General features: G+C 36.2%; 1 protein-coding gene across 5 annotated transcripts in view; it reads right to left on the bottom strand.

Moving 5' to 3' along the window:
- The window catches only part of SLC24A3 (solute carrier family 24 member 3), a 227,900-nt gene that overhangs the window by 38,959 nt on the left and 161,102 nt on the right, over nucleotides 1–27,839 (bottom strand). For all 5 annotated transcript variants that reach the window (XM_087930631.1, XM_087930633.1, XM_087930634.1 and 2 more), the window contains exons 4-6: nucleotides 11,316–11,390; nucleotides 9,343–9,427; nucleotides 7,229–7,332 (exon numbers count right to left, since the gene is read on the bottom strand). In XM_087930631.1, coding sequence (XP_087786757.1) covers nucleotides 7,229–7,332; nucleotides 9,343–9,427; nucleotides 11,316–11,390 — 264 coding nt within the window. The remainder of the gene's footprint in view (nucleotides 1–7,228; nucleotides 7,333–9,342; nucleotides 9,428–11,315; nucleotides 11,391–27,839) is intronic.

Here is a 27,839-nt window from a genome sequence, read left to right as displayed (position 1 = left end):
GAATGACTGTTGTGTAAAAGAGGGGGCAGGAGAACAAGAAGATGAGGCACTGGTAGAGAAATGTTACCCCCCCCCCTTCCTACCTTTCTTCAGACTTGGAGTAGACCCATCACAGTTATTCATTGGGGACTGGCTTCTCTGGTTTGGGGGCTGAACAATGGTTCAGCTTTTAGAAAGGAAACACACGCCTCTGAAAGGGATGGGTTTTTTTTCTGAGAATCCTCACAGCAAGAAGAGAATTCTTTTTTTCCCTGAAACCATGTTCCAGAAGTAGGAACAAGTCAGGGCAGACTATCCCATAGCAAGTATGTGTCAAACTATTTCTGAATCTGACCTTGGATGTGGACCAAGAGATCACTTATGAACATGTATGAACATTTATGGGGGGTAGGGAGGGAATGATTATGCCAGCAATCCGAAAGAGATTTATGATCATTAGTAACAGATTTATTATTGCTGCTGGCATCTTTGTTTTAGTGAAAACTGATAATTGACCCCTGTAGACTCCTTTGCTTTTCCTTCTTTAATGCTAGAAACGAGGAACACTTTTCCTCTAAGAAACTAAACTATATATGTTTAAGCATTGAGATGACAAATCAGATGACATCTGGAAAAAATTCAATTTTTGAATGCTGATTGATATAGATTCACACAAGCTAAAAAACACAATATATAAAGAAATCATGTGCCTCCAATTCATTCCTTGTAATGCTAATAAATGTTTCAATTCTTCATAAAATGAAGCTTTCCAAAATATGAATACCTCTGATTTGCAAGGATTTGATTCATTATATCAACACAGGTTTCTTATTGCCCCATTGCTGTTTCATTTTGCCACTGCATTAAGGCGAGGCTTTGAGTTATTGTCATCAAATTCCAAATCACACTGTGGGCTGTAGTACTAGGATGTTTCAAGTCAGTTTAGTGGTAATATATTTCACACTAGCTGTAGAATTCTGATTCCATACAAGAATGTATTTTTTAAAGTTTATTTAGTGGCATGAATCAAGACTATTTTATTTATTATTTAAAATAACCCTGCATTATTTACAACATTTAGTGCATTTAGTACATCATATGCTGCAAACTTTTTCAGAGAGTATTTTCTACCAAAACAATCACACCCAAAATCATTTTAAAGGGTATAGCAAGTTCATGTAAACAATCATGATAAAAGAGATCAAAGACTGAATCCATTTGAATTACTTGGAGTTGGTAAAATGCAGAACAGGAGAACAGAAACAGCATTTGAATTATCGCTGCTCAAAGAATATTTGGCACAAATACATTGGGCAGAACCCCCATGCCATCACTCAGGCCCCCCAACTATGCATCTAGCCATCTATCAGATTTCTTTCTTAAATGGTAGTTTAGTTTAATAAAGTTCATATGACCCATAATCTGCAAATTAAAACCAGGGAGGAGATTCTGTTGGCCAAACCTGCTGTAGTTGTGGATCTTTCACTGTCTATTTCTATGTTGCTAAATATTACATTTCTTTGACATAAAATTAGTACTTCCTTGCCCTGGAATGACTTACTGCTTTGCAAGAGTTAGTGCTCTTTGGTGCTAACAATACTTTATGGATATAACAGATAAAATTGCTATTGGGAATAATGTGAGGGCTCTTCCTTGATCCTAGCCACAGCATGCCCTGATGTCATCCTCTCATGCTTAGCTCGTAACTGAGGCAACTCACATGGTCTTCAACTACTTTGGTTTCAACACAGTATTTTTGCCATGAGTATGATATGGCATGCTTTCCTGATAATAGGATTGCTAATCTGTTCAGGGGGATGGTATCTATCCAAACTCTACTGGCCCTTTTTATTCTGTCACTTTAACCCTGCCATTTCTTTGCAGCCAATAACAGAGTCTGCTTGCTACCTATTACCTCTTTCCATTTCATCCCAAAAGCCCTTCTTTACCTTCTATCTCTCCATAGGGTATTTTTGAACAAAGGTATAGTGCATTCAATCTTTGTTCAGAAATAGCCCAGCTGACAGCAGCAGCACTGCAGAGCCCTTTCCTCCTTTAGCCTTGTACCTCCTCTATGCTGGTTATCTGTCAGCTGGGCATGAACAGATCTTAACTACCTTCTGTTTCACCTTTAAAAAGATATAGGTTGCCCATATACTCCAAAGGTTCAGGAGTGCCTGAAAGTAAAAATGGTGACTGTGCTCATGTGATACAAAGGCTTTTGGGATATGAAAATACTGAGATGAAATGAGGTTTCCAGTTGCTAAAATAAACATATGGAAAGCTTCAGATGGATTATTCGTTCCAAAGTATTTGTTTATACGACTCAAGTGACTGCCATTACTTCCAGAGCCAAACAGAAGATTCTAAAAGATAGGCATTGTTTAAAAAGTGCTTTAGTCAGGTATGAAATCGGTACATGATTATTGCAAAATTATTCTTGTGTAATTGCTTTTTTTTGTTTCCAAAGTTTTTTATTTTTACTTTACATACATATTAATGTGTGAACAGTATTGACACCTGGGTGTTTTACATTTTATATGCAATAACATATTAATAATCATGTTAACTATTCCCCCCCATAATTTTATTTCATTCTAGCATCCTCCTTATATTCCATTATAGTCTCCTATTCATTTATATATTCAATATTTCATTATATTGGTTCTTTTATGCTAACCCTCATATTATTCAAATATACTTAATATCACCCTCATTCGAATTCTAGTTTCCATTCTTTTTCTTACATCATCTTATTATTAAGGAAATGTATACCATTATTTCCCCCCTCTCCAATTCCATCCCAGTTCTAACTTTCAGTTATGCCACTACAGTTCCCAAGAATATTCCCTAATATTTTTTTAATATAACTTTTCATTCATCAAATATGTCCTTCCTTTTACCACAAATAAAACATCAGTAATCATATTTAGTACATTTGACAAGTTCTTATAACTCTACTAATAATAGTCCTATTCATATTAAATCACCACTTTAACAATCATTCAAATTCCATTTCATATATTCCATTGTTCCCCCTCTCTCTTATTTCCAACCCTATTCTGGTTTTAATTATATCTTTGTTATATTGGAGGAAGAAGAAAAGATAAAAGTAAATTTAAAAAGAGCCAAACAGAATGATACCATTATCTCTTTTTTTGTTTTTGTTTTAAGGTAATAAGCATACTCTTTTTAGCTCGCCTCCTATAATCCTCTCTCAAATCTTTATCCCTGTCTACTTCTACATTGTAACCTGTCATTTTAAACCTTTCTCCCTTCTCCATCCTGTTTCATTGTCTAATTTTCAAAATATCTGCTCTTGCTTTTATTGCTCTCTCTGGGGAGTCATTTTACAATTTTATTATCCTATTTAATACATCTAACAAATCCTTATAATTCTGTTAATAATAATCCTATTCATATTAAATTCCAAACTTCCATTATTTAATTAATCAATATTTCAATACATTATTTTTATGCTAATCACTACTTTAACTATCATTCAAATTCCATTTCATATATCCATTATTCCCCCTCTCACTAATTTCCAACCTTATTCTAAATTTAATTATATCTTTATTATATTGGAGAGAGAAGAAAAAGGAAAAAGAAATTTAAAAAGGATAAAGTTTTTCTTTAGCCATTGTCTTTATTTGTTTTAATGTGTTAAACATTCTCTTCATAGCTCTCTTCCCATATTCCTCTCTCAAATCTTTGTCCCTTTCTGCCTCCATACCTGTCATTTTAAACTTTTTTCCCTTCTCTACCCCGTTCCATTGTCTAACTTTCAAAATGTCTGTTCTTTTTTTTATCTCTCTCTCAGGGGAATCATTTTGCAATTTTATTTCCTCTTTCCACTCCATACTCTCCTTTCTGCTTATTGCATCCATTATTATTATATTTATTGTCTCTTCATTCTCATCATCATAGTCTGTTGATTTTTTTCTGTGTTCTCTTCTGATCCTCTAATTAATTCCTCTTCTTCTTGTGCGTCTTGCTTGCTCCTTTCCAGCTTTTTCTCTATGCTCTGCATCTTATTAAGAACTCTTTCCCAGCTGTCCTTAATATCCTTAAATATCAATGCCACTTCTGCCCAGTTCCCATTTTGTTCTTGCTGGTAAGACATCTCATTTAATTTCTTTTAATTTTTTTTAAGTCAATAATCCAAATATCCAAAGACAAGTCAGATATCCATGCCAAAATCAGTTCTCACAAAGTTTAAAGTTCTTATATCTTATTTTCAGTCCTTTTGTTAAAACTTTCAAAGTCACTTCAGTATTAATTTCTGCTTCTTGGGAATATTTTGTTTGCTGGTGACACAGTTAAATCCTGTTATTTTAGACAGTTTTCAATTTTAAAGTATCAATCCAAAATAGTAAAAAATCCAATTTTCAAAATATCTGGTTCCAATATTTTAATATGCTTCTGTAAAACAATATTTATCCCTAAAATTGAAATTCCAATTTTCTGTATTTACTATGTTCCAAAAATGGTCTTCTCCTCTCCTTTTTTCTCTTTCTGTTTTTAGAATTTTTCTCTTGGTGCTTATACCGCCGCTTTTAATGTAACAATGAGATCCTTTTTTCCTGGCAAAAACTTTTGGGGGTAAATTTTAAATAGCTCTTCTCACCCAACTCCATATATCACCCACTTTCTCCTCTCCTGCACAATGCTTCGGTGTTCACGGCTGTTGCGACTCTGTGGTGGCCATTTTGACCAGCCTCTTCTCACTGCGGGTTACAAGCTCCGGGGTTATACAGAGGAGTTGCATTCTCCTCTGGGGCCTCACAGAGCACCCCTCCACAGCTTCACCGCCCCTCCAAGGCAATTTTTGGCTCCTTTTGGAGCCCACAAACAGCTGAAGACCAGTGCAGGAACGGAGCTCTCCCTTCTCTGCTACAGGGTTCGTTGTGACATCAACCGGAAGTCAATCTTGTGTAATTTCTGTGATGATGCAAAAGGCAGTTCGTTTCTTAAATTATCTTTCTTGGATGGTCTGATTGGGATCATTTTAGTTTCAAATGCCATTTACATTTCCATCTAATGCCATTTATAATAGTTTCCTTTATTATCCTGGTTATATGATTCTGCTACTCTGCAGGAACACACAAACAAGCAACTATCTCTCCAACAAGGCATGGCATGTGTGAAAAGAGATATAAAATGTCAAGAAAATTCCACTGAGAATTTCCCTTATAGTAGACCTCAGTTTCTCCCCTGTTTCAGAATTTAACTGAAAAAACTGCACCTCTACCCATCCGCATGTTTCGTTTAGGCTGCAAATCCTTTTTATCTTTTAAAATACTGCATATGTTTTTCCATAATACTTACATTTTTTTACTGGAGTTGGTGCTATCAGGATAATTAATCCATCAACTTTTGCTACACATTTGCTGGACTAGCTTTTTTTTTTCTTTATTTCTTTCTTTTTCTTTTTGAAAAATAGAAGTTCGATTCTAAAGAAGGTATATTATAACCAGACATCTACCAAATGCATCTAGGATAAATTCTTAAATTTCTTTCTTCCTTTTGCTTTCCTGAAGGAAAGAAAAGCCTTTTTTAAAAAAAGAAATCCTTGTTGATTTTGAGAGGTTTCTCATCTAGTCTGAACAAATATTCAGGTGCCACATTTTGTTAGGATAAATGGAACAGCTATACCAATAGAAAATTTGAGTATTAATATTTTTTCTCTTGAATTTAATTCTCTTCCCTGTATGAATCATCAACTAGACAGATAGTACTGTAATAGCCACTAAATATGGCATAATGCTTCATGCTTCACTAATCTCCTGACCAAATTACTATAATGCATTATATATGGGTCTAATTTCAAAAGTAGTTGAAAATATGATTGTCAGAATTTTACCTTCTGGAATCAGATAGAATTCAAGAAACTGGAAATTATCCCTAATGTGCTAATTAGTTTGGTATTCAAATACTTAAAGAAGCACCTTTCACTATGGTGAAGAGCAACAATTATTTTGGACTATAAGATAGAGACCTAAATATTTATATATATTTAGTTATTAAGCTATTTATATGGCCACTCATCTTGCTACTGCCACTCTGAGTGGCTGTCAGTGCATTAAAATTCCCAAACAGTAACAATCTCAGTAAGTAAAAAAAGAATTAAAACAAGGGTCTCTATACCATGTACCAGAAATTCAAAGAGATTCTTTCATCTGGCAAATCCATAGTCAAAAAAGCAAGAGATTACTTAACATCCTGCCCAAATGCCTGAGGGAAAATCAAGGTCTTTAGCATCTTACAGAAGTTGGAGCCATTCAGATTTCTTCCTGCATGACTCTTTCGGTAGCTGACTTCAAAAAAGAGTCATCTTGCAAAAGAGTCCAGGGGTCTGGCATTTCTTTAGGTGATGCTTTAAAAGTTTGTATTACACTGATTCGTTACAAAAAAAATTCTAGTGATCTCTTATTGTACTTAAAAAAAACCTTGCTACTGCATTCCTATAAGAATTCCTGTATTCCTTGCTGCTTGAAAAAACACTGAATGGAATTCAGTAAGGTTTTTGTTTTAGGCTAAATCTTGTAGCATTTTCATTATCCCAAAGTCAATTTTATGGAAATTCTCTTCATATTCTCTCAACTAATTATTTCAGCAATGGATAAGGAAAAAAAGTTGTTTACCATTAGCATATATTGTCCAAAGATAAGCAAATTTATGGATGAACAAAAGTTTACCCATCCTCTTACAGATATCTTCCTTCTGATAACAATGTGGATATATTCACATAGTTTCCATGGCAGCAGTGTGGAAGTGGTTTGCTTTACCCAGAAGGCAATGCGTGCTGCCCCCCCCACACCTCCTACGCATGCACGTGGGACCCCCATGCGCACCATGTATCTCTGCGCATGAGCACGTGATCCCTCTGTGCACCACGCATCTCTGTGCATGCACGTGCATCTCCCATGCACCCACGCACCCCATGCATGTGCGCCAGATACCCGACAATCAGCTGTTGGGCAGAAGCATGCACGCATGTGCAGTGGGGCTCTTCCAGGCAACCTCTCGCCTGCGTGCCACTTCCGGCATGTGTGCCATAGGTTCGCCATCATGGACCTATACTGTATATGAACCATTTTGCACCTCACAACCATTTTGTGAGGTTTAGATAGTGGTTTTGGTAACAGAGAGATCAGGGACAAGTGATTTTTGGACACATCATTCTCATTCTGTACAGGTTAAAAGGAGTTTTAGAAATGTTTTTGAATTCCATGAATTGCCTTACCTGTCCTGCAAATAGGCCACAAACCCCAATTATGCACAGGATGTTGAATACTGCAGAGCCAACAATGGTTCCAACACCTACATCTCCTTTTGTGATAAACACACCTGGTGATGGGGGATAATTTCAAAGTGTTATCAAAAGGCAGACAAAATTTCTGATCATGAATTAGAACTATGCAGAGTTGAACTGCAAAAAAAAAAGTATAATCTTTAAACTTTGATTAAAGCAGAGAACATATGCAGAATTACACATGCAGCCAGATGTGGTTTTTGCCTGATAAAATAAAGTGAATTACAACAACATTTATGCAAGGATTTCTCAATATTATTCAAAACCCATTGAGCCCTAACCAACATATGTCTTGAAGTAAGATGGTGGAATAAGCTACCATGTGCATTTTTTAACCAGATAAATGAGGCCAAGTTGTGGGGCAAAGATGAGGCATAGGGGGAATGAGTCCTGCTCCCAGCCATTCTTGCAAATAAACTCTTAAAATGTGACTTTCCTTATATCCAGTCTACAAGTAGTCCTCAATTTATGACTACAATTGAGACTGTCATTAAGTTGTTACAATTGTAAAGTGAGACGTCACATGATTGGACCTGATTTTACAACCATTTTTTCAGCAGTTTTGTTAAGTGAATCAGGCAACTGTTAAACCAATCCACTTCACCAATTGACATTGCTTGTTGGAAACTGGCTGGGAAGGTCACAAATTGCTATTTCATGTCTATAGGAAGCTGCAACTGTTCATAAATGTGAGCATCCAAATTGGGATTACGGGACCATGGGGGGTTGGTATGATGGTCGTAACTTTGAGGATAGATCATATGTCACTTTTTCCCCAGGCTGCTCTAACTTCGAACTCTCATGAAATGAAAGGACTATTTGTACAGCATTTTCCTCTTGAATGTAATAATATGTATAGGGCTTCTCAGATTTGGGTGGGACTGAAAATATATTTAGGAAAAGCTGCATACATGAAAAGCTGCTGAAATGTGTAAATGAAATTATTCTGTTTTCTCCATATAAAGCATGGTACAACATTGGAAGTGTAAAGTCTCACGGTTTTTAAACTGCACTTTTGATAGACGTGAGCGGGAAGCTTTAGTATAGACCTAAGAATGCTGGACAGGTTGTTCCAACTGCATACTTCACTACAGCAACGACCCCCACCAAAGTGAGCTGCTCCCTGCATGGCAGGAGTTCTGGCAAGGAGTCCTGTGCAAACATTCCATAATAAAGGCGTTTAACAGCCCTGCCTGCTGCTCTGGCTTCTCTCTCTTTGTGACCACACAGAAGATGCTCCAGTGAAATCTACCATGAGAAAGACTGGAAGAGCTGAGTTCCCTTCACCTGATCCATCCTTCCCGAAATCAGATGCTGGAATGTAAGGGTTCCCTCTTTCAGTAGACTTCTGGTGATGGATAGTACAATATTTTCTCTGTATTCTTGCAACCAATCTGGCCTTCCCATCTGTTACATATTCAGATGACTCCTATTAAAAATGCTTAGGCTGTTTTCATTCAGCTGCCATTTCAATACAGTTCATTTACCTCCAATAAAATAAAATAAAGAAGCATTCTAAACCAGCTCCGTCCACCTCTCTTGCATTTCAGGCAGAGGTACTTAATGAATGCAAGGCATGTGCTCTGTTAGTTACTACCACTTTCATGAGCTGGCTTCTCACCCCATTTCAAACGCCACATATCAAAGTAATGACCAGTTGACTAATGAACTGTTCTTCCCATCCCTTTTAATGTAACCTAACAGCAAAGTTAGCAGTTGAAAGCATAGGATTATGTATTAATTAAGGCTCCTCTGTTTTGGCATTTTGGCGGTTGTTCCAAATATAGACTTTTCCTAGTTAACAGACTTCTGCTAATAACCATGCATAGATTTTTCAGAGTCTGAATGTTGTTGACTTCAAGCAAGATTCCATTTCCTTGTATAGGACAATTATTCTGTCACTTTTTCTGCCACAAACATTTTCTCTTCCATCAGCATTAGCTAGTTTGAGGGACACACATATTTTAGCAAAGCAGGAACATAGCCAAAAATAGTAATTCTTATTTTCATAAATGTTAGTGGTTAGAAGTTAGTGGTTTTTTTACCTATCACAGATGTAAACAGCTCTGGAGCAGAACTGCCAGCTGCCATGAATGTTGCCCCTGCCACATCTTCACTGAGGTGCAAGCGCTGTGGAGGGAAGGGAAAAATCATTGATTAACTGATATGACTTTAAAACCTCTTTTAATGTTTCTCAAGGCATAATAAAGGAGATAACAACACATTTAAATTGTAGTTAAAACATCTAAGTAGCTATCATATCAATCAAATATTAGATGAGAAGCAAAGGACATCTAATACCTGCCTAAGGATGGATTACATGGCTTGTCAAGGGTGGAACTCCAGAATTGGTTGAGCCATTTTCTTCATTCATGCACTTTTCCAGTAACATCAACTTCACAGATCTAGACTGATGACTGAGTATGCATTTTTCTTTAGGCTAGCTGTACTGGTACCAATTGAGGAGCGGGAAGTTTGGTTTGGTTATCACTTATCTGTTTCCTAAATATTCTATTTTTGCTCTGTCCTACTGAATGGCAGTTCCTACCAACTTCAATTTGCATGTTTTAAAGTTATCCTGAGCATTTTGTTGTTTGGAATGAAACAAATACAGAAAATTTTGTAATCAGAAAGTTTATACACATGCCCAGTATTATATTTATTTTGTAAATGTGCAATATTCCTTAAATGATCCTGCATATGCATTCGGATGAGACTGTACTTTTAAACAGTAATCAACAACCTACAGTCTATTCAGTCCTGCAAACCACTTCTTTAAAAAAATCCTGGAGCCCTTGACTGTGTCATCAAAACCTAATGGCAAATTTAAAAAGTGGTATGAGGGTGAGGATGCTATTAGACTAGGAATAAAATAAAAGGGTTATATAGTTTTGGAATAAGTTTAATACATTGGAATTATGTAAATGTTGGACCTCAAGAAAAGATACAGAAAGATACAGTTATATTTGTATAAGTATAAGAGAAATGAAAATCTCTCCAATGGGACTTTTTAAATTTAACAATTCAATTCAGATCAGGGCAAACAAACATATCACACAGTTAAAACTGTTTGCACCAGAATTACACTGTTGGATATACTGTAGCTCATATTTTTATAAACACTTTATAATGTCAGACCTTCTAGACAATCACAATCCTTGTACAATTTAAGTGTTTAAAAAGCTAATTCCCTGCTGCAGTTCTTTTTAAATAACTGAAAAGCGCATGGAGAAAAACAGATAGGAAACTGCTGGTACAGAGTATTACACACATATAATAGCATCACTGTGTTTGGAATACTGTGTACTCTACCACTTCAGTAATTTTCCATTTAAAAAACACATGTCAATTTGAAAAAAAAAATACCTAAAAGGGGACAAATAAAACAACATGGAAATTAGGAAAAATGTGTGTTTTTTATTTAAAAACTTAGAATAGGGAAATGTACACTTCATTGCGCTTATGGGTTACTCTTCTACATGTTCACTGGAATTCTGCAATGCTTCAGAATCAATTATGCTGGAAAGTTCTCTTGTAACATGCCATAATGCCAAGGTAACATCTGTTGGTCACTTACTAAATCAGCTGTGTCGTTTTCCATATCAGCCATGTGCTTTTGGCAACAGATATGGGTGTATTAATGAATTACTGGGTGGGGCTGCATTCATTCTTTAGATGCTTCAAAACAACTTGCAGAAGCTTGTACAGCCTTTAAGTTTAATATGATAGGGGACATTTACAAGGAACTAGACATACTCAGAATGGAGAATTTTTTTCCCATGTGTATTAGCCTTAACCCCCATATTCAGAGATCATAAAGCAGTCAAGGCTATTCTCCTTATGTTTCTTACTGATAAAAGAAGTACAAAGTAGGAAATGGTATAAGCATACAGATGTTCAGGAAACCTTTACTATAAATATGAAAAATGTAAAATAAGAAATGAAATATGATTAAATGCAAAACATGATGATGTATGCATTTCAATAAACACGGAAAACTATTTTAGCAGATACTTACTTCACAAATTTTTTCCAATGAAGGAACAAAGAAATCATCACAGATAATAGCCAAAGCGTAGAACATGTAGACAGCCTAAATAAACAAAAAGTATTCCATTGAGACGAGGGAATTTTGATCATGATATTTTCTCATTTCATTCTATTAAAAGAGCTAAAAGCACATTTATCTATTTTTTTAATACTAAAGAGGAAAGACACTATTTAACTGAGCTCAACTCATTGGTATGTCTACTTTGTTTTCTTGATAATAATATGATTAAAAAATTATTATGACCAAAGGCAGACAGAAAAAAATATTGAATCTTTGATAGCAGTATAGAAGTTGTTTTCCATTGCATCCCTCTGGGATGTTTCTTTATCTTCCCAGTTTAGTCTACAGCTGAGGAATGCCCTAAATATAGGAAAAGGTCCAAACCTACTCCATTTCTAACCCCAAACAAGGGCAGAGGGGTGCATATTTGATTGGGTTAATAATGCCTGGTTTTCTTACAGGAAGAATATGAACACTATACTCTATAGTCCAGTGCAGGAAGCTGAAATGAGTAATAGACTTCTCTCAACAACCTCCCTTAATAGTAAGCTGTTGAGGGAAGTTGTTGAGAGAACTCTTATTACACATTTCAGCTCCCTGCACAGAACAACTCTTCCTGCTATAAAACCAGGAATTATTAACCCAATCAGATATGCACCTACATGCCCATTTCTCTACGGGAAAATGGGTGGGTGAGTATCTGCATGTGTGTAAAAACAACTCTGTATATTTTCAAACATGTTTTAATTCTTTCCTTATTTCAGGCCATGTTCTAAGAACTGGTGGTATAAATCTGCATTATCACTTTTGGTATAATCTTGAACCAATCGCTGATAGGCAAGGTGACACAGACTCTGTCCACCTATCAGCTCCAAAATATCAAACTGGTTTCTTTGTTCCCAATTGATAATCAATCCTAAATTGTTTATGCTGACTGTCTGAGCAATTAGAAGAATTACCCTTAGAAGAAACACCACTTTGCTTTTACCATCCTTGCTTCTTCCTTCCCAGATGGATCCAACACTTGTGGATCATCAGTGTTTTATTATAGTATGCACTGTATTAACACCAAGGGAAGGCACTATGCAGATTGCACCTAATTACAGTATGTCAAATAGCATTCTCTATAAAGGGATTACATAATACACAAAACACAGTACCAAAACTATCCATATCATATCATATATCATATACCTATCTATCTTTCTTTCTATCTATCTGGCAAAAATACTGCACATTTTTATGCTGATTGTCACACATTTGAAAGTACTTGAAGTCATCAATTATACTTTTGTGATGAGTAAATGGTTCTCTTATTCATTTGTATTTGTTCTATATGTACATACCTTTTATATGCTTATATTTTTCTATGTGCTTCTTGTAGCTTTTACAATTTTATTGTGATTTTAACTGATTTCCATATAAATAAACAATGTTGCTATTCAATTTCCAGTCGCGTTTTTGCCCATGCCTAGACAGATTCAGTACAAGCATTACAAATCAAATGCTGATTATACTAAATGCTGAATTAATATCAACTCGCATGCTCTGGCCTATTAGTTCCATGCAAATAAATTCTGATGCACAGACAAAGCTTTCCCCTGCACCATGATTCCTGAATCCATTTCGGTGGAATATCAATTCCACATGTCCCATTCCTTTGGGTAGAGCTTTGCACAAGCGCAAGGGAACCTTCAAGTCACTCAAGCATCCCTCTGCAGGCTAATCCAGAATCACTGGATATCATTACACCTCATATACAGGAATAGGAGAGTCTTATTCTATGAGGGGAAAATGCTAAAGCACATGCAAAGATATTCTCTGTAATGCATAGCACGTGGTCAGGTCATATGCAAAGAGCCTCTATGCACTTACCTGTGAGAAATTATGTATTATGACCAGTTTCTTTTCTGAAGATGCCAAATAATGATCACATTTCCAAAGGATAGGTAACAATGAAGAAAGGTAATTTTATAGAAAACTACTTTATTTCAGTTCCCAAACAATTGGAACCACTTTTAGTTTTCATTAAAACAAGCACATTTAAATAAAAAATGTCAAGCAATTCTGGTCAAGATGATCATGTAATTGACTGGGACTGGCTTCAGTACTTCCTACAACATGTTGCTCCTGCTTAATTACTACTGGAGCTAGAAACAAATGATTGTTTTCTAATTTGGATAACTGAGCAGATTTCTTGACAAGTGAGGCAAAGGCCAGCAAGGAAAAGGAAAAGTTCAGCTGTCATCCTCCTCATCCAAAGGGCAATGTTTACGGCAGAGGCGTCAAACTGGTGGCCTGAAGGCTGGATGTATCACATGCAGTCCACGCCCACCCCGGCTCCACAAAGGCAAAAAAAAAACAGTCATGATACATAACGTCACATGAGGTGATAGAGTTTGACACCCATGGTCTATGGCATTACTAAGGATGGAGATAATCTGTCTGGTCTCCTTGAACAGAGAGGAAACTATGATTGCTTGACTTTAAGGTGCCATTACTAATACACATATTAAACTAGGTGGAGATGAAAAGAGGACTGTAAGATTGTGGAAATGTATTGTAACATAATGCTATTTATCTTTGCACACAGCTTGTGACGTTCCTACTTTTTTTATTTTTAGGCACTTTATTATCTAATCATGTGGCAGAGAATCAAATGCTTTCAAGTAATCAATCCAAGCTACATTCAGTTTTGTCTTCCTCTTGCAATTTTCCAAAATAATTTTGTCAGTTAGGAGCTGATTTTTTGTTCCTCTTCTATTTGGACAGTTTCATTTCTGCTCAGATGGAAAGAGCTTGTTTTCAACTAGCTGCTCTTGGACTGCATCATCTAAAACGCCATTTAGTAATGTGAAAGTGGTTGGTAAGCATGTAATCTGCTTTTTGTTGGATCTTTCATTATCATTTAGGTTTTGCCATGTGATGTGAACCAATCTTCAATTACACCCACTTGCATTCTGTTACTAAATTGCTTGGCAACAAGTGGGTATTAACCAAACACATGTTTCAACCAAAAACCATGCAATTTATTTACATCTAGTGCTGACCAATTCTTGATCGTCCTAGCCCTTTGCTCAACCATTTTTTATATTATAAGTTCTTTATTTCAGCTTCCTTTTTATTTTTATCTAGCTCCTTTATTCAAGCCACATTATTGTATTTCTTTGTATTTCCAAGGACTTCACTGTTTCTTCTTTGTCAGATACTGACTGATTCAATGCTGTCTCTCTATTGATTGGTAAATATGTTTCTGTTTCAACTGAAGTTTGAGATTATTCCTCTTGTGTAATTTAAGTTTGTATCTGTTGATCTTCTTGACTTTAGCTGTTTTTGCTACTTTATTATTTCTAGTACTTCCTTGTTCATAGGTGATATTTCTTGATCAGATAGTCTTTGGACTTCTTGCTCTTCAGCTTCTTTTATTTCATCTATCCTAGCTTGCTTGCAACTGATCTTGGCATGCTGATTTATTGTCCAATCTGATCTTCCATTTTGGTGGTGCACTGTTTGGTTTATTTTCTTGTTTCCTGATTTTGCATCTAAGTTACCTAACTAAAACTGCAGCCATTGCTATACATTAGTTGGGTTGTTTCTTGCAGCGAGCTTATATTTAATATTACAGTATTGGCATCTTTTAAAATTTGTACAAGATGTTTCTTTGTAACAAGTTTCAAAGAACCTTATTCTGTAATTTTGTGCTGTTCTAAATGCTTAGTTAGTGCAGTTGTCACCAGATACCCATTTGGTAGACATCTAACATTTAGCATTGCCCTTGTTGACCCAGGAACTAACCGATTTGGTATATTTTTTTGTAAATTATATCTCACCATATTGTTTATGGGAGAGACACTCTGATAAAAACTGTCTGATATGGTTGAACCTCTGGCATAGCTCTCATCTTCTTCAGAACACATAACCCATAACCTCATCAAAGTAGTGCCTTGCTGGGAGACAATAATTTCTTTCATCCTTGAGAGAGTTTGAATTATTTGGAATTGATTGGACCTATGCTTTCCTGCTGTTTCAAATAATGTATATAAACATTCCTTTTAATTTTACAATGCATACAGAAAATTTGAGTCACTGTTCATTATGGACTTGATGTTTGGCATTAATAAAAGTGTATGGTCCAACTATACCAGACTTTTTAATTTTAACTTTTTAACACGCCCGCCCCACATACAAATACACACAAATATATACAAACTGAATGTCTTTTTTTTACAGTTAACGATTATCAAAAATGACCCTCCTCAAAACCCAGATAAACCCAGGAACATCAATAAAGTAATACTTGGTAATGTTTTCACTGCAGCTATGCTCTGTTTTGCTACCATGCTGAGACTTGAGTAATTTTCAACCCGCCCATTCTGTAAAGATATTAGCATAAGAGGAGCAAACTATAACTCTTACAATGCTCCTGATGTAAAGCATTATAGGAAATATTGCATCGTTTCAATTTCCAGATACTCATGGTCAAATCGGCTCAGCTAAAGGGGTTAGAATATCAAATCTACAGAAGTGCGGCCTAGAAAGCATTATGCTTACATTATTTTTCTCTCAAAACTGGAAAATAAAGTATTTCTTAAAACTGCAGATTTGTAATGGAATTTTGCAGCCCCTACTTTCCCTTTTTTTCAGACTTATGTATTTTTTTCTAATGTTTCGAATACGGTCCTCAACTTAGGACCATAATTAAGCTAACAGTTTCCACTGTAAGTAGTGTGGTTGTTAAGCAGGTCACCACACAATTATGACTGATTTTACAACCATCTTGCAAAGGACATTATGCAAAGGCAGTAGTCATAATGCGAACACCATGAGTGTTGTGCAAATTCATTGTTTTGGATGGGGCGTTTTTTTCCAGAAACCAAAAGTAAACATAAGTTTACAGCAAAAATGTAAATCACAGTCAAGTGAGCATGGGACATTACAAATGGCCGTAATTGCAGCCTGGTTGCTGAGCACCAAAAAATGCAGTCATGTGAACACAGAAGAGAGGACAGCCATTCTGAGAGGACATACATCAGAACTTTGAATCTGGGTTGTAAGTCGCTTTACTGGTGTCCACCATAACTTCAAACATCACTAAGTAACCAGTTATAAGTTGAGTACTGCCTGTATACTAATTTAGTCATCAAAGGAAAAAACCCTGTTTTACCTATTTACACTCTACACAGTCAATGCATTCTACAGAAAGTTGATATATTACCTTTTGTTCAACAGATAATTTTCCAGCTTGATAAGTAATCATTTTTTTAGAGATAAAGAAAACAAACCTGTGCTTCTTAAGCCAATAATTGATCATCTGCCTTCAAGCCTATACTTCAATTTTAGGCATCCCTATCAGTGGTGGGATTCAAAATACTATCCAAAAAGAAGAGAAATAAGAATTCTTCAGATTTCTTGGGTAATTTTACCATGATTGGCTAAGGAATTCAAATGTGCCAATTTTGTGAAACCCTGGCCTCCAGGAGCACAGAGTACCCTTGGCAGTTTTTTTCAGATATACAGTAAGATGTACAGTAAGTACACCAAACTTCATTGCAGGAAATACGACTTTCAGCAACAGAGTGGTCAATGTCTGGAATACTCTACCTGACTCTGTGGTTTTTTTCCCAAACCCCAAAAACTTTAACCTTAGACTGTCTACTGTTGACCTCACCCCTTTCCTAAGAGGTCTGTAGGGGGCGTGCATAAGCACACCAATGTGCCTACCATCCCTGTCCTATTGTTTCTTTTATTTTTCTTATATGTATCCATGTATTCATAACTATGTATATACTTATACCTATTATCTTGTAAGCAATTGACAAATCAAAATAAATAAATAAAAAAATAAAACTTGCCAATTCTTCAAGCTGAGAAAGAATGACCAGATCAAAACCACCCAGCTGACTTTCATGCCTAAAGCAGGATTAGAACACACACTTTCCCAATTCTAAACCAAATTTTGGATTTCTTTCTAAACCATAAGCCCACCCAATCATATTCTCAGATTTATAACACTAGATAAAATTATACATATCAATTTCATGTAGATAATTTTTGGCATCCTTTAATCCTTTTTTATGAAAATACATACTTTTATACAAAGAAAATATTTTTGCTTAGCCTATTTTCTGTTAATCCATTCCTTGTTACTAGGACTTAAAATATATAATGTATACTCTCTCATGGTTTTTTTTTACTATAAAATGAATTTGGTGACGATGCATTTATTATTTATATGTTTATAACTACTGATTTAGTTTAAGTGTTTTCTCTAAACAATCATTTTATTATAAAAGCTCCCCTGGAAAACTAAGCTTTGACATCCAACATTTTAAAATAAATAAACATGTCATAAATATTTCAGACAGCATTTCATAAAATTTATACCCTTATTTAATAATAATTTAATCACACAAAAAGCATTCTGCTGGAGCAGGTCAACAGCCCATCTAATTTAGTTTAATGTAATTTTAATTTTTAAAAAGAAATTATTGTTAGTAATTTGCTTAGAAGAATACTAAAAAGATGTACAAAGTACATACATGTACACCATCACATGATTTCTTTTCAAGATCTAGAACTTTATGTAGAATCCAGAAAAGGAAGATTGAAGGCATGAAAAAGCAAAAAGAAAAAGCAAAGATAGCAGCTTACACCAATACCATGCACCAATCTTCTTCAAACAAAGCTCAATTTAAGCCCACGTGTGCTAATTAGAGATTAGAGACTTTATGCAAACTAAGATCTCTGATCTAGAGATTATTTTGCTAGCCAACATACTGTTGCCTGTTTCCCACCAAACAGAAGACATATGGAATAGTTTTCACACACACAAGATCAATATTCAGAGACATGGGTAACATATCCTAAGCTGTAATAAAGAGAAGATTTGCTTAAATGCCAGTAACAATTTGTTCCCTATTATGGGCCCTAGCACCACTGGTGAGAATTGCAGTAACTACAGTTCTTTTAATTGCAAATACTATACATTTATACATTAAATGCTACTTTTAAATGGATCGTTTGGGTGTCAATTTGAACCTTGTATCAATCTGATAACCTGCTTCAGAAGGCTTGGTGGTTTCCAAATTGACTACCAGATGCTAGACTTAAGGTGCCCTTGTGTTTCTTAGTTACCCAGCAGGTAAATTATTCCTCTTGGACTCCTCTTACCCTAAAACCTAGGGTAAAGGGAGAAAAAGATGGTGGTGGCTGCAAATATTATCTGAAGACTATACCTGTATATCGATCCTGGCATTCCTGGTTGGGTGGGGCAGAGTCAGTGATAAAGAGATCCCTTACACCTAGATGCTTGCAACCTCCTTATTTGTTGTACAGTACAGTATTGTAAAACACCAACAACTATAGTCATAGATTATGGTTTAAATCAAGAAATCAGTTCCATAGGCAGATCTAATACTAGGGAAGATTGGTAATTATCAGAAGGGCAATCTGGTAAGCTCTTAAGGAGCTGACACACTAGACAAAGTAGTAAATTTTTAAAATTATTGGTTTAAACTCCCACCTCACTCTGGGCAAAAAAAGTTGGTTTTTGTATACAGTCTAGGAGTGATAGCTCTTGATATCTTCATCCAGTGTAAGCTCTAGTTTGCTACATAGTGCTGAATAAAATTTTAAAAATTGAAAATTTAGATCTTGTGAAATTTTATCTCTTTCATCTCTTTTAATTCAAATCATTGCCCTATCTTTATTTTTCTTTAAACAATTAGCCAAAATCTTACCAGGTCTTTTCCTCCCAATCATCTCTGTTGAAAACATGTTAACATGAATTCTGTCATCTGGTAAAATATCCGGATTTTATGTATTCCCTATAGAATGGTATAAAGCACCTATAAATCTTTTGGTGCCAAAACTTAGTCAATTGTATGATAGATAAATGTTATCAGAGAAATATTATCAATATTTCATCAAGTAATATTGCAATTGAACCAGAATCAGGTAAAGATGACACTTAATGTGCTCATTATTGTCCAATCTCACCCTTTGAGAAAAGATGAATGCTCTCAAAATGAAAATTAATCCCACTGATTAATTTGTATTCTGAGAACAATTCTTGTTCAAATATCTGGATCCCTCCACCCCGAAAATGTACTCTTGTTCATAATATTTTAATGGGGTTCTTTGATCCCAAGAATAAGCTTTACAGAAAAAACATTCATCAATTAACAAAGGAGAGTTCAATTTTTTGAATTTGGAGTTACAGGATATTAGAATACCAGTTATAAAGCTATGAAATGTAATATCTAATAAAAACAGATTCAATCTTTTTTCATATGCTCAATTGACTATGATAAATCCTAAATTCCTATGCTAAATCAATGTCCCTGTTTCCATCCAATATTTCCATATTGCCATCTTTTTTCACAATTTTTAATATTGGATTTCCAATGTTATCCAACATTAAAAAATTGGAAAAAAAATGGTAATATGGAAAATTTGGATAGAAGCAGGGATATTGATTCTGGAGTCAGTTATAGACAATATAAATTTTAACGTATACTGTGTTAACAGATAAATATAGCCTATCAGATGCAACTCATCTGCAATATTCATAGCTAAAACATTGGTTAACAACAGTATTTGGACCAGCAACATTTTCAGTTTCTGAAACACCTGAGGTTAACCAAACATATTTTTGAAGGATACCATTTGTTTCTATAGGTATTTGTTATCAATAAAATAATTTTATATGCGGATGTTAAAGAGACGAGTGGAATACAGAATTAGAGGTTCCTATATTGCTAAGATTGACATAAGCCTGATTCAAAATCAGGCTTGTCATCTTTTCTATCCAGCTCTACGGAGTGGAGAGTTGGTCTCTGACAGAAAAGCAGTTGAAGAGACTAGAAGTATTTGAAATGTGGATTTATGGGCGGTTCTTACATATAAGTTGGGTTAACAAAATCAGAAATGAGGAGGTGATAAGCCACCTTATTATAAAGTATTGTTGGAAGCCAACAATCAATGTTAACTTTCTGGTTTTGGCAAATTTTATACAGAGAGGGGGGGAGGGAGGGAGGGACACGCACACACACACACGTTTGCATTAGATAAATGGAACTCATCAAATTTGCAGACGACACCAAGCTGGTAGGAATAGCCAACATTCCAGAAGAATCTTGAGAGATTTGAACATTGGGCCTATCTAACAAAATGAAATTCAATGGTGAAAAATGTAAGGTTTTACACAGGGGTGGGATTCAATTTTTTTAACAATTGGTTCTGTGGGCGTGGCTTAGTTGGCAGGCGTGGCTTGGTGGTCATGTGACTGGCTGGGTGTGGCCAGCTCAACATCACTCACATCGAGGCACGCATCTCCTCGCCTGGCCTCTTATGACTGTGGGGATGCTGCGACAGTTGTAAGTGTGAAAAACGGTCACAAGTCACTTTTTTCAGTGCCATTGTAACTTTGAATGGTCACTCCACACAAGCAAAATATCAGCAAAGGAAGGAAAAAGAATCTCCAGAGAACTTCCTGAGATAGGAAGTCTAGTCCTGCCAAGAATGTAATAAGGGTCAACAGAGAGTCAGTTTCTGTAAGCAACCAGAATGTTTCCTTCCTGCCTTCCTTACAGGATTAGGCCAGTAATTTCTTCTAACAACCGGTTCTCAGAACTGCTTAAAATGCAAACAACTGGTTCTAGCGAATAGGTGCGAACCTGTAGAATCCCATCCCTGGTTCTACATTTAGGCAAGAAAAATTAAAATGCACAGGTACAATATAGGTGGTATCTCACTCAATAGTAATAACTGTGAGAGGGATCTTGGAGTCCTAGTGGACAATCATTTAAATATGAGCCAGCAGTGTGCTGCAGCTGCTAAAAAAAGCCAACACAGTTCTAGGCTGCATTAATAGAGGGACAGTATCAATATCACATGAAGTGTTAATACCACTTTATAATGCCTTGTTAAGGCCACACTTGGAATACTGCATTCAGTTTTGGTCACCAAGATGTAAAAAAGATATGGAGACTCTAGAAAGAGAGGAGAGAAGAGCAACGAAGATGATTAGGAGACTGGAGGCTAAAAGATACAAAAAAACAGTTGCTGGAATTGGATATGTCTAGTTTAATGAAAAGGACTAGGGATGACATGATAGCAGTGTTCCGATATATCAGGGGCTGCCACAAAGAAAAGGGAGTCAAACTATTCTCCAAAGCACCTGAGGGCAGGACAAGAAACAATGGATGGAAACTAATCAAAGAGAGAAGGAACATAGAACTAAGAAGAAATTTCCTGACAGTTAGAACAATTAATTAGTGGAACAACTTGCCTCCAGAAATTGTGAATGCTCCAACACTGGAAGTTTTTAAGAAGAGATTGGACAACCGTTTGTCTGAAATAGTATAGGTTATAGGCAGACCTCCAAGGTCCCTTTCAACTCAATTCTTCTCTCCTCTCCTCTCCTCTCCTCTCCTCTCCTCTCCTATTCCATTCCATTCCACTCTATTTCATTCTCTCTTTCTCTCATACATGCCTACACACATGTATTTGTTATACAATTGTAATTTTTGTACAATTACAAAAGTATCGACATATTCTATATTTTTAATCTTTTGTTATAGTTTTCTTTACTTAACTTTAACTGCTTAAGTGTTTTTATTATGCATACATCTTTCTGTTTTGTTCCCTTTTTCTGTTTTTTAGAAGTAATAAAAAATTATTTTAAAAAGGAGAAGCTAGTAGATAGATTAGGAGGCAATGAGTGAATATTGCTGTGCCTCAAAGTCCAGTGCTTACAGAAGAATAGACTGATTGTCATAGTTTGATCTAGAACTCATAATACTGGCCAGCAAGTCTTTTCAGGGACAGCCATCTTGATCAAATGGTAATTGAAAGGTCAGGATGCTCTTTCCAATGTCTTCTGAAGGAGTCCCCAAACTAGAATCTTCAAGTTAATAGTCAACAATGGAGAAGGCATTTCTAGTGATTGTCAGAAAGCACAGTAACCATACTGTCTTCTATCTCTGTGATTTTTAGGCTACCAAATATAGAGAGACAAATAATGAGAACTTATTTGACCCTTAGAGGTTTAGATACTCATCCTTCACCCACCTACCCTCCCCCCGCCACATTAATGACATTTAGGAGGCAGCCCAACCCCATTAGACTCTAGGCAGTGTATAATATTAAAAGGCAGTAAAGCTTGTAAAAACCCAGAACATGCATGTCTAGAAAAGATCCTCTATCAATTTAGTAAGGGTGACTTTATATTGGGACCAGAGGGAGCAATATATTATTAAAGCTCATCCAAACAGAAGTCCATGGCATTCTCTCCATAAGACAAACAATACCAAATTGTTACTATTCCTCTCTCTAGGACTATTTACACCTGCCATTTGCCTCAGTAAAACTTATATAGAATATCTCAACGGTTTACAGTTGTATAGTATTGGCTTTCTTTCTACTGTTCTTAATAGCATCAAACTTGCTACCTAAGGTTGTCACATCACTATAACTCATGAAGAGCTGCTTATGACTCTACTTCCATAGGGGAAAATACCATCAAATATAGCAAGAGCTGCAATAGCATTTTCTATTTTACTGCATATGTTTAAGTATTAGAAGAAAAAGTCTATTGATTTGTAATTTGTCCTATACAAATGTGTATTCGTGAGCCATAGTGACGCAGTGGTTAGAATCAATTCTGCAGCTACTTCTGCTGATTGCTGGTTGCCAGAAATTCAGCAGTCCTATTCTCACCGGCTCAAGATTTATTCAGCCTTCCATCCTTCTGACATCGGTAAAATGAGGACCCAGATTGTTTGGGGGTAATATGCTGACTCTGTAAACTGTTTAGAGAGGGCTGTAAAGCATTGTGAAGCAGTATATAAGTCTAACGCTATTGCTAAGTGTTATTACTGTTCTGTGAATGGGCTTTATAATTTGAGAGACCAAATTGGATTCCAACTGGAGGTTTCAATGAAGTTAAATCTAGGCTTAGATTCTTTCTCTAGGTTCAAATCCTAAATCCACAACAACTATTACATGATTTTAATTAGGAGAAAGTATCTGGTAGGACAGGGGTGGAGCTAATAATTTCTGGAGCTATAGAGATGATTATATAAAGGCCTGTTTGTGCCTGGGGCCTCAGAGTGGACTTGGCTGAACAAAGAGGAAAGTAGCCAGTAAACATTCTGGTTAGGTTTTGCTTTACAAAAAGGAAGATGACAGGTGAAAAATATTCCCATTAAAAATGTAACTACATTTTTACCCAAATAAATTAAAACAAATATTAAAATCTAAGCACACATGGGGAGGGTGGGAGGGTAGAATGGGGGAAGGTGGGATCTGTGGTTACTCGATCAACCATTTCTACTGTATGGTTCCTCCACTGGGGCCCCAGGCCAATTGGCAGAGTGAGGTCTTAGACCCTTACGAACGTCACATTGGGAGGGGGGATGAGATGTTCCAGAGGGCAGGAGCGACAGCAGAGAAGGCCCTCCTCCTGGACCCCACCAGATGGAATAATCAAGCTGACGGGACATGCAGCATGCTACCTCTGCCGGCACAAATAGGCTAATTAACGAGCCAATCCCAGTGGGTTGAGATGGTCCTTGGGGGAACCTGGACCCATGCCATGAAGGTTTTAAAGGGGATCACCCACATCTTGAACTGCATCTGGAGGCAACTGGTAACCAATGTAGCTCGTGGAGACGGTGTTACAGGGGTCATTTTACCCCCCCCCCCAAAAAAAACTGCCTGTACCACCGCAGTCTGCACCAGCAGTAGCCTCTGAAAGCTCTTTAAGGGTAGCCCCATTTAGAGTGCATTACAATAGTCCAACTGTGAGATGACCAGAGACTGAGCGCAGGGAGTCCTGATCCAGGAGAGGTTGCAAATGGCACACAACACAAATCACCTAATGGCACAGAGAAAGTCACAGCTAACTCTGGAATCAACAACAAAGTGTGGACACTTGCATCTTTATGAAAATAAACGTAGGCTAGTCACTTGCATCATAAAACAAGGAACCACAACTTAAAAACTTTTCAACCAAATAAATCCATTTCCTGAACAGGTCATATCTTTCTCTCAGTTAGCAATTCAAGATATAGACCAAAAAGACATTGAGAAAATACAGTACTTTGGGCAAAAGTAACTAGGACATCGAGTTTTGAACTCCCTCTTCAGTGCAGGACTCCTGACAGAAACAAGGGGATTCCTCTTAAAGTATTCTATTTATGTGTGAAGCTTTTGACCCAGGACTTGGCAAAGCTATTAAAACAGATCTGGCCAGACCTGCAAAGACAAATATCTGGATCAGAGCAGGATTATGAGCAACTGTACTAAAAGCGATGGAGTGGGAAATAGAAGGCACTGACTTATTGATCAGACAAATTGGTAAGTCAGGTTCCAGTAGTAGTGCCATTCAATGCTACATGCATCATAAGTCTTCTCAGTGTCAAGAGTTTTGTATACACCATTTATGATATCTCACCCTGCTGTCCAGTCTAAAGCCATTAAAATCCAGATTTAATATATCAAACTCCTGACAAGGAGGATAAGAAGTGATGACATCACCACCTATGAAACATAGAGTGAGACTAAAAGCCCAAGTAGTTTGTTTCTAAGTCAATTCAAGTGCTGCCATGGTTCATTTTCTAGGTTGTTTTCATAGTCGCTTTTTATATGCTCATTTTAATTTTGTTTTCTGTTTATAATAGCACTTCACTGTTACATAAATGCTAATGTGGACATTCAAGAGAAGCAAGAACACTATGCAAACATATCTTTTGTAGCAGAATGTAAAATACATAAACTAATAAGGATAGTTGAGATAAGCAAGTAATAATTAATTGCCTATTAGTTATGAATTAAATTCTTATAATTCCCTCCGTGACTCAAAGAAACACATTTCACAAGAAAGCTCATTAGTTCCTATTGCATTTCAAAGCTGATTTTAATTTAGATAGAAGGTCAGAACACAATGTGTATGCAAGTTTATAATTTGTTCTGCTATATGGATTAGTTTTTGATAAGTAGATCTAGGATGAAAGAGATATATGTGGCTATTCATTTATGTTTGCCTTGGAAGAGAAAGCATCACAATTCAGTGTTACAGCTAACATTGGCTAAAAAGGCTGAGTGATCCCTGGCGTGTCCTCTGCAGAAAGAGTAGGAACAAAATCCTAGATACAGCTCTCAATTAATCAGTCAATCGATCAACCAATCCAGTATTCCAATTTATTTTGATCAAAGATCAGAAACAAAGTAACATTTACATCCCAATAACATAAAAATAGTCCAGAGACTTATCTGACTGCTTTATTCAAAGTTGCAAATTAACATAGATCACACTGAGTGCACCTATTTTCTATGTTTTTAAACCTCTTTACTCCTTAAGCACATTTTAGATATTTGTTACTTAATAAGTCATGCTACAGTCAATTGATTCTTTATTATTAATATTGTCTTGAAAGGTTATCTTTCTACTACCGGTAAAAGCAAACCATATAATGGATGCCTTCTTGTTTTGAATATGGTATTATTTTTATTGTCTCCCATCTTAAATTAATAAGCTTAATCATCACAAAGACTAATGGTTTCATAAAGAACCAGCCACTTCAGTTTCTTGTGCTCAGTAAGTATTTTGTGACTGTTGAACTGAAATAAGCATAAATAAGTTGACTAACAAATACTATGCAATCCTGGAAAGACAATTTTCAGGTATTATTATTTTCTTTGAATTTATTCTATTAAAATTGTTATTGACAAATCACATTGCTTGTCATTTTCTAAAACTTTTTCCTAAACCGTTAACTTAAAAATGCCCAAGAGGTAAGCCCTGATCCATATTAAAAAGGGGACAGTATTGATATGGTAACATTCTGCTATGGGATGTCTCTATTCAGTCCTGTAAAATGTCACTGAGCCTTCAACAAGGCCAAGCCTTGAAAAAACTCACTTAACTTGGCTAATAAAAGAGTCCATCTACAGCGCAGGGTGTCAGGAGGAAAAGGGGTGTGGCTGTCAAAAAAAGTCAAGTTGGTGTCTGTTCCTTTTTATTCATAAAAAGGAACATGTCCCTCCATCACCATTACTAGCCCTGAACACCTCAACTTTCTCAAGTTTGCCTGTTGTGGAGGGGAAGACCAAAAGACATAAACTTTGACTGGTGTGATGGCTTAGTTTTTGGTTGGATATTATCATTTGATTATCACAGGATTGCCTATTTGATCTTAAGTTAAGCAACTTTAAGAATCCATTCATAAATCACTATTCAAAAACTTGGATTATTAATTACAGTTTGTCACAGCCAGATGTTCAGGCAGGATTTGGCATTTCTGTCCACTTATCAAGTCTTTCCAACTGTGCTACTCCACTCACTCACACACACAAGTAAATGTGGTTTAGTGAGTTTATTAATGTTCCCTAGCACTTCCCTTCACCAAGACTCAGAACTGTCCCAGTTAAGTCCAGCCACATGTAAGCCAAGATTAGTCCATAAAGCAATGGCCCAATAGTCCATAAAGCAATTGAAAGTTGCTCAAATAACTCCACTAAACAAAGTTAAATCCACCAGGCAAAACTTAAATCCACACATGAGAGCTCACTTGGCAAGAAAAGTTCAGTCTTCAGGGCATAATTCCAAACACGGTGTCAATCCAGAGTGAAGTAGGAATCACGACGATCAAACAATAGCCAGAAAACCAATACATTTTTCCAGCAACACCTCCCTCTGTCTGCTGTCATAAATAGCCAGCTTTCCAGTGCATCCCATCAAGATGAGTGAGGCCTTCTCCTCATGAGTAGTCTGGCTCACTACTGTTGCCCTTGCCTTTTCTCTGCCCTGTGTGTTATCGAATCATGAGCAGAAGGCAGTTCCTCCTCCATTCAGAGCCATTAACCAACTCAGTTTCTGTTGTGCCAGGAATGGGCTCATTCTCCCTTGATCTGAGAAGGAATCTGGGGAGTCATCCAAGAGAGACATCACACAAACAGACCTGAGGTAGGCAGATGTGGATGTTTGATTATCTTAAAAGTTATCTTCGCAGGATGTAAGCTGTTCCAAGCAAAACTGCTGTTTGCAATTGACTCATGGTGAATTTGTAAAAGCTGATGGTGTTCAAGTGGTGCTCCAGTCGTTTTGGGATTGCACCCAAGATGCAATTGGTACTACCTTTGTTTTCTTTTGCCACAGCCATTCTATTTTTATTCGCAGGTCTTTGTATTTTGTTATCTTCTCCAGTTCTTTTTCTTCTACTCTGCTGTCTCCAGGTACTACCACATCCAATATCCAGACATTTTCTTTTTCTTATCAATAGTTGCTAAGTCTGGGATGTTATAAAGCAGATGCCTATCAGTTAATTATTATCATTATCTATTAAATTTATATGCTACCCATCTCTCTATAGGGAAACTCTTACAGTTCATAAATTTATCATATGAATAGATAAGAAATTAACTGAATAATAGAAATATTGCAGAAAATGGATATAGCTTAGTTTCTCATTTTCAACAATAGTTCCA

Source organism: Pseudonaja textilis, chromosome 3 (genome assembly GCF_049901715.1).
Source record: "Pseudonaja textilis isolate UNSWEBS1 chromosome 3, rPseTex1.2, whole genome shotgun sequence".
NCBI lineage: Eukaryota > Metazoa > Chordata > Lepidosauria > Squamata > Elapidae > Pseudonaja > Pseudonaja textilis.
Note: the sequence above shows the minus strand (reverse complement) of the source record. Positions and strands in the feature narration are given on the sequence as shown.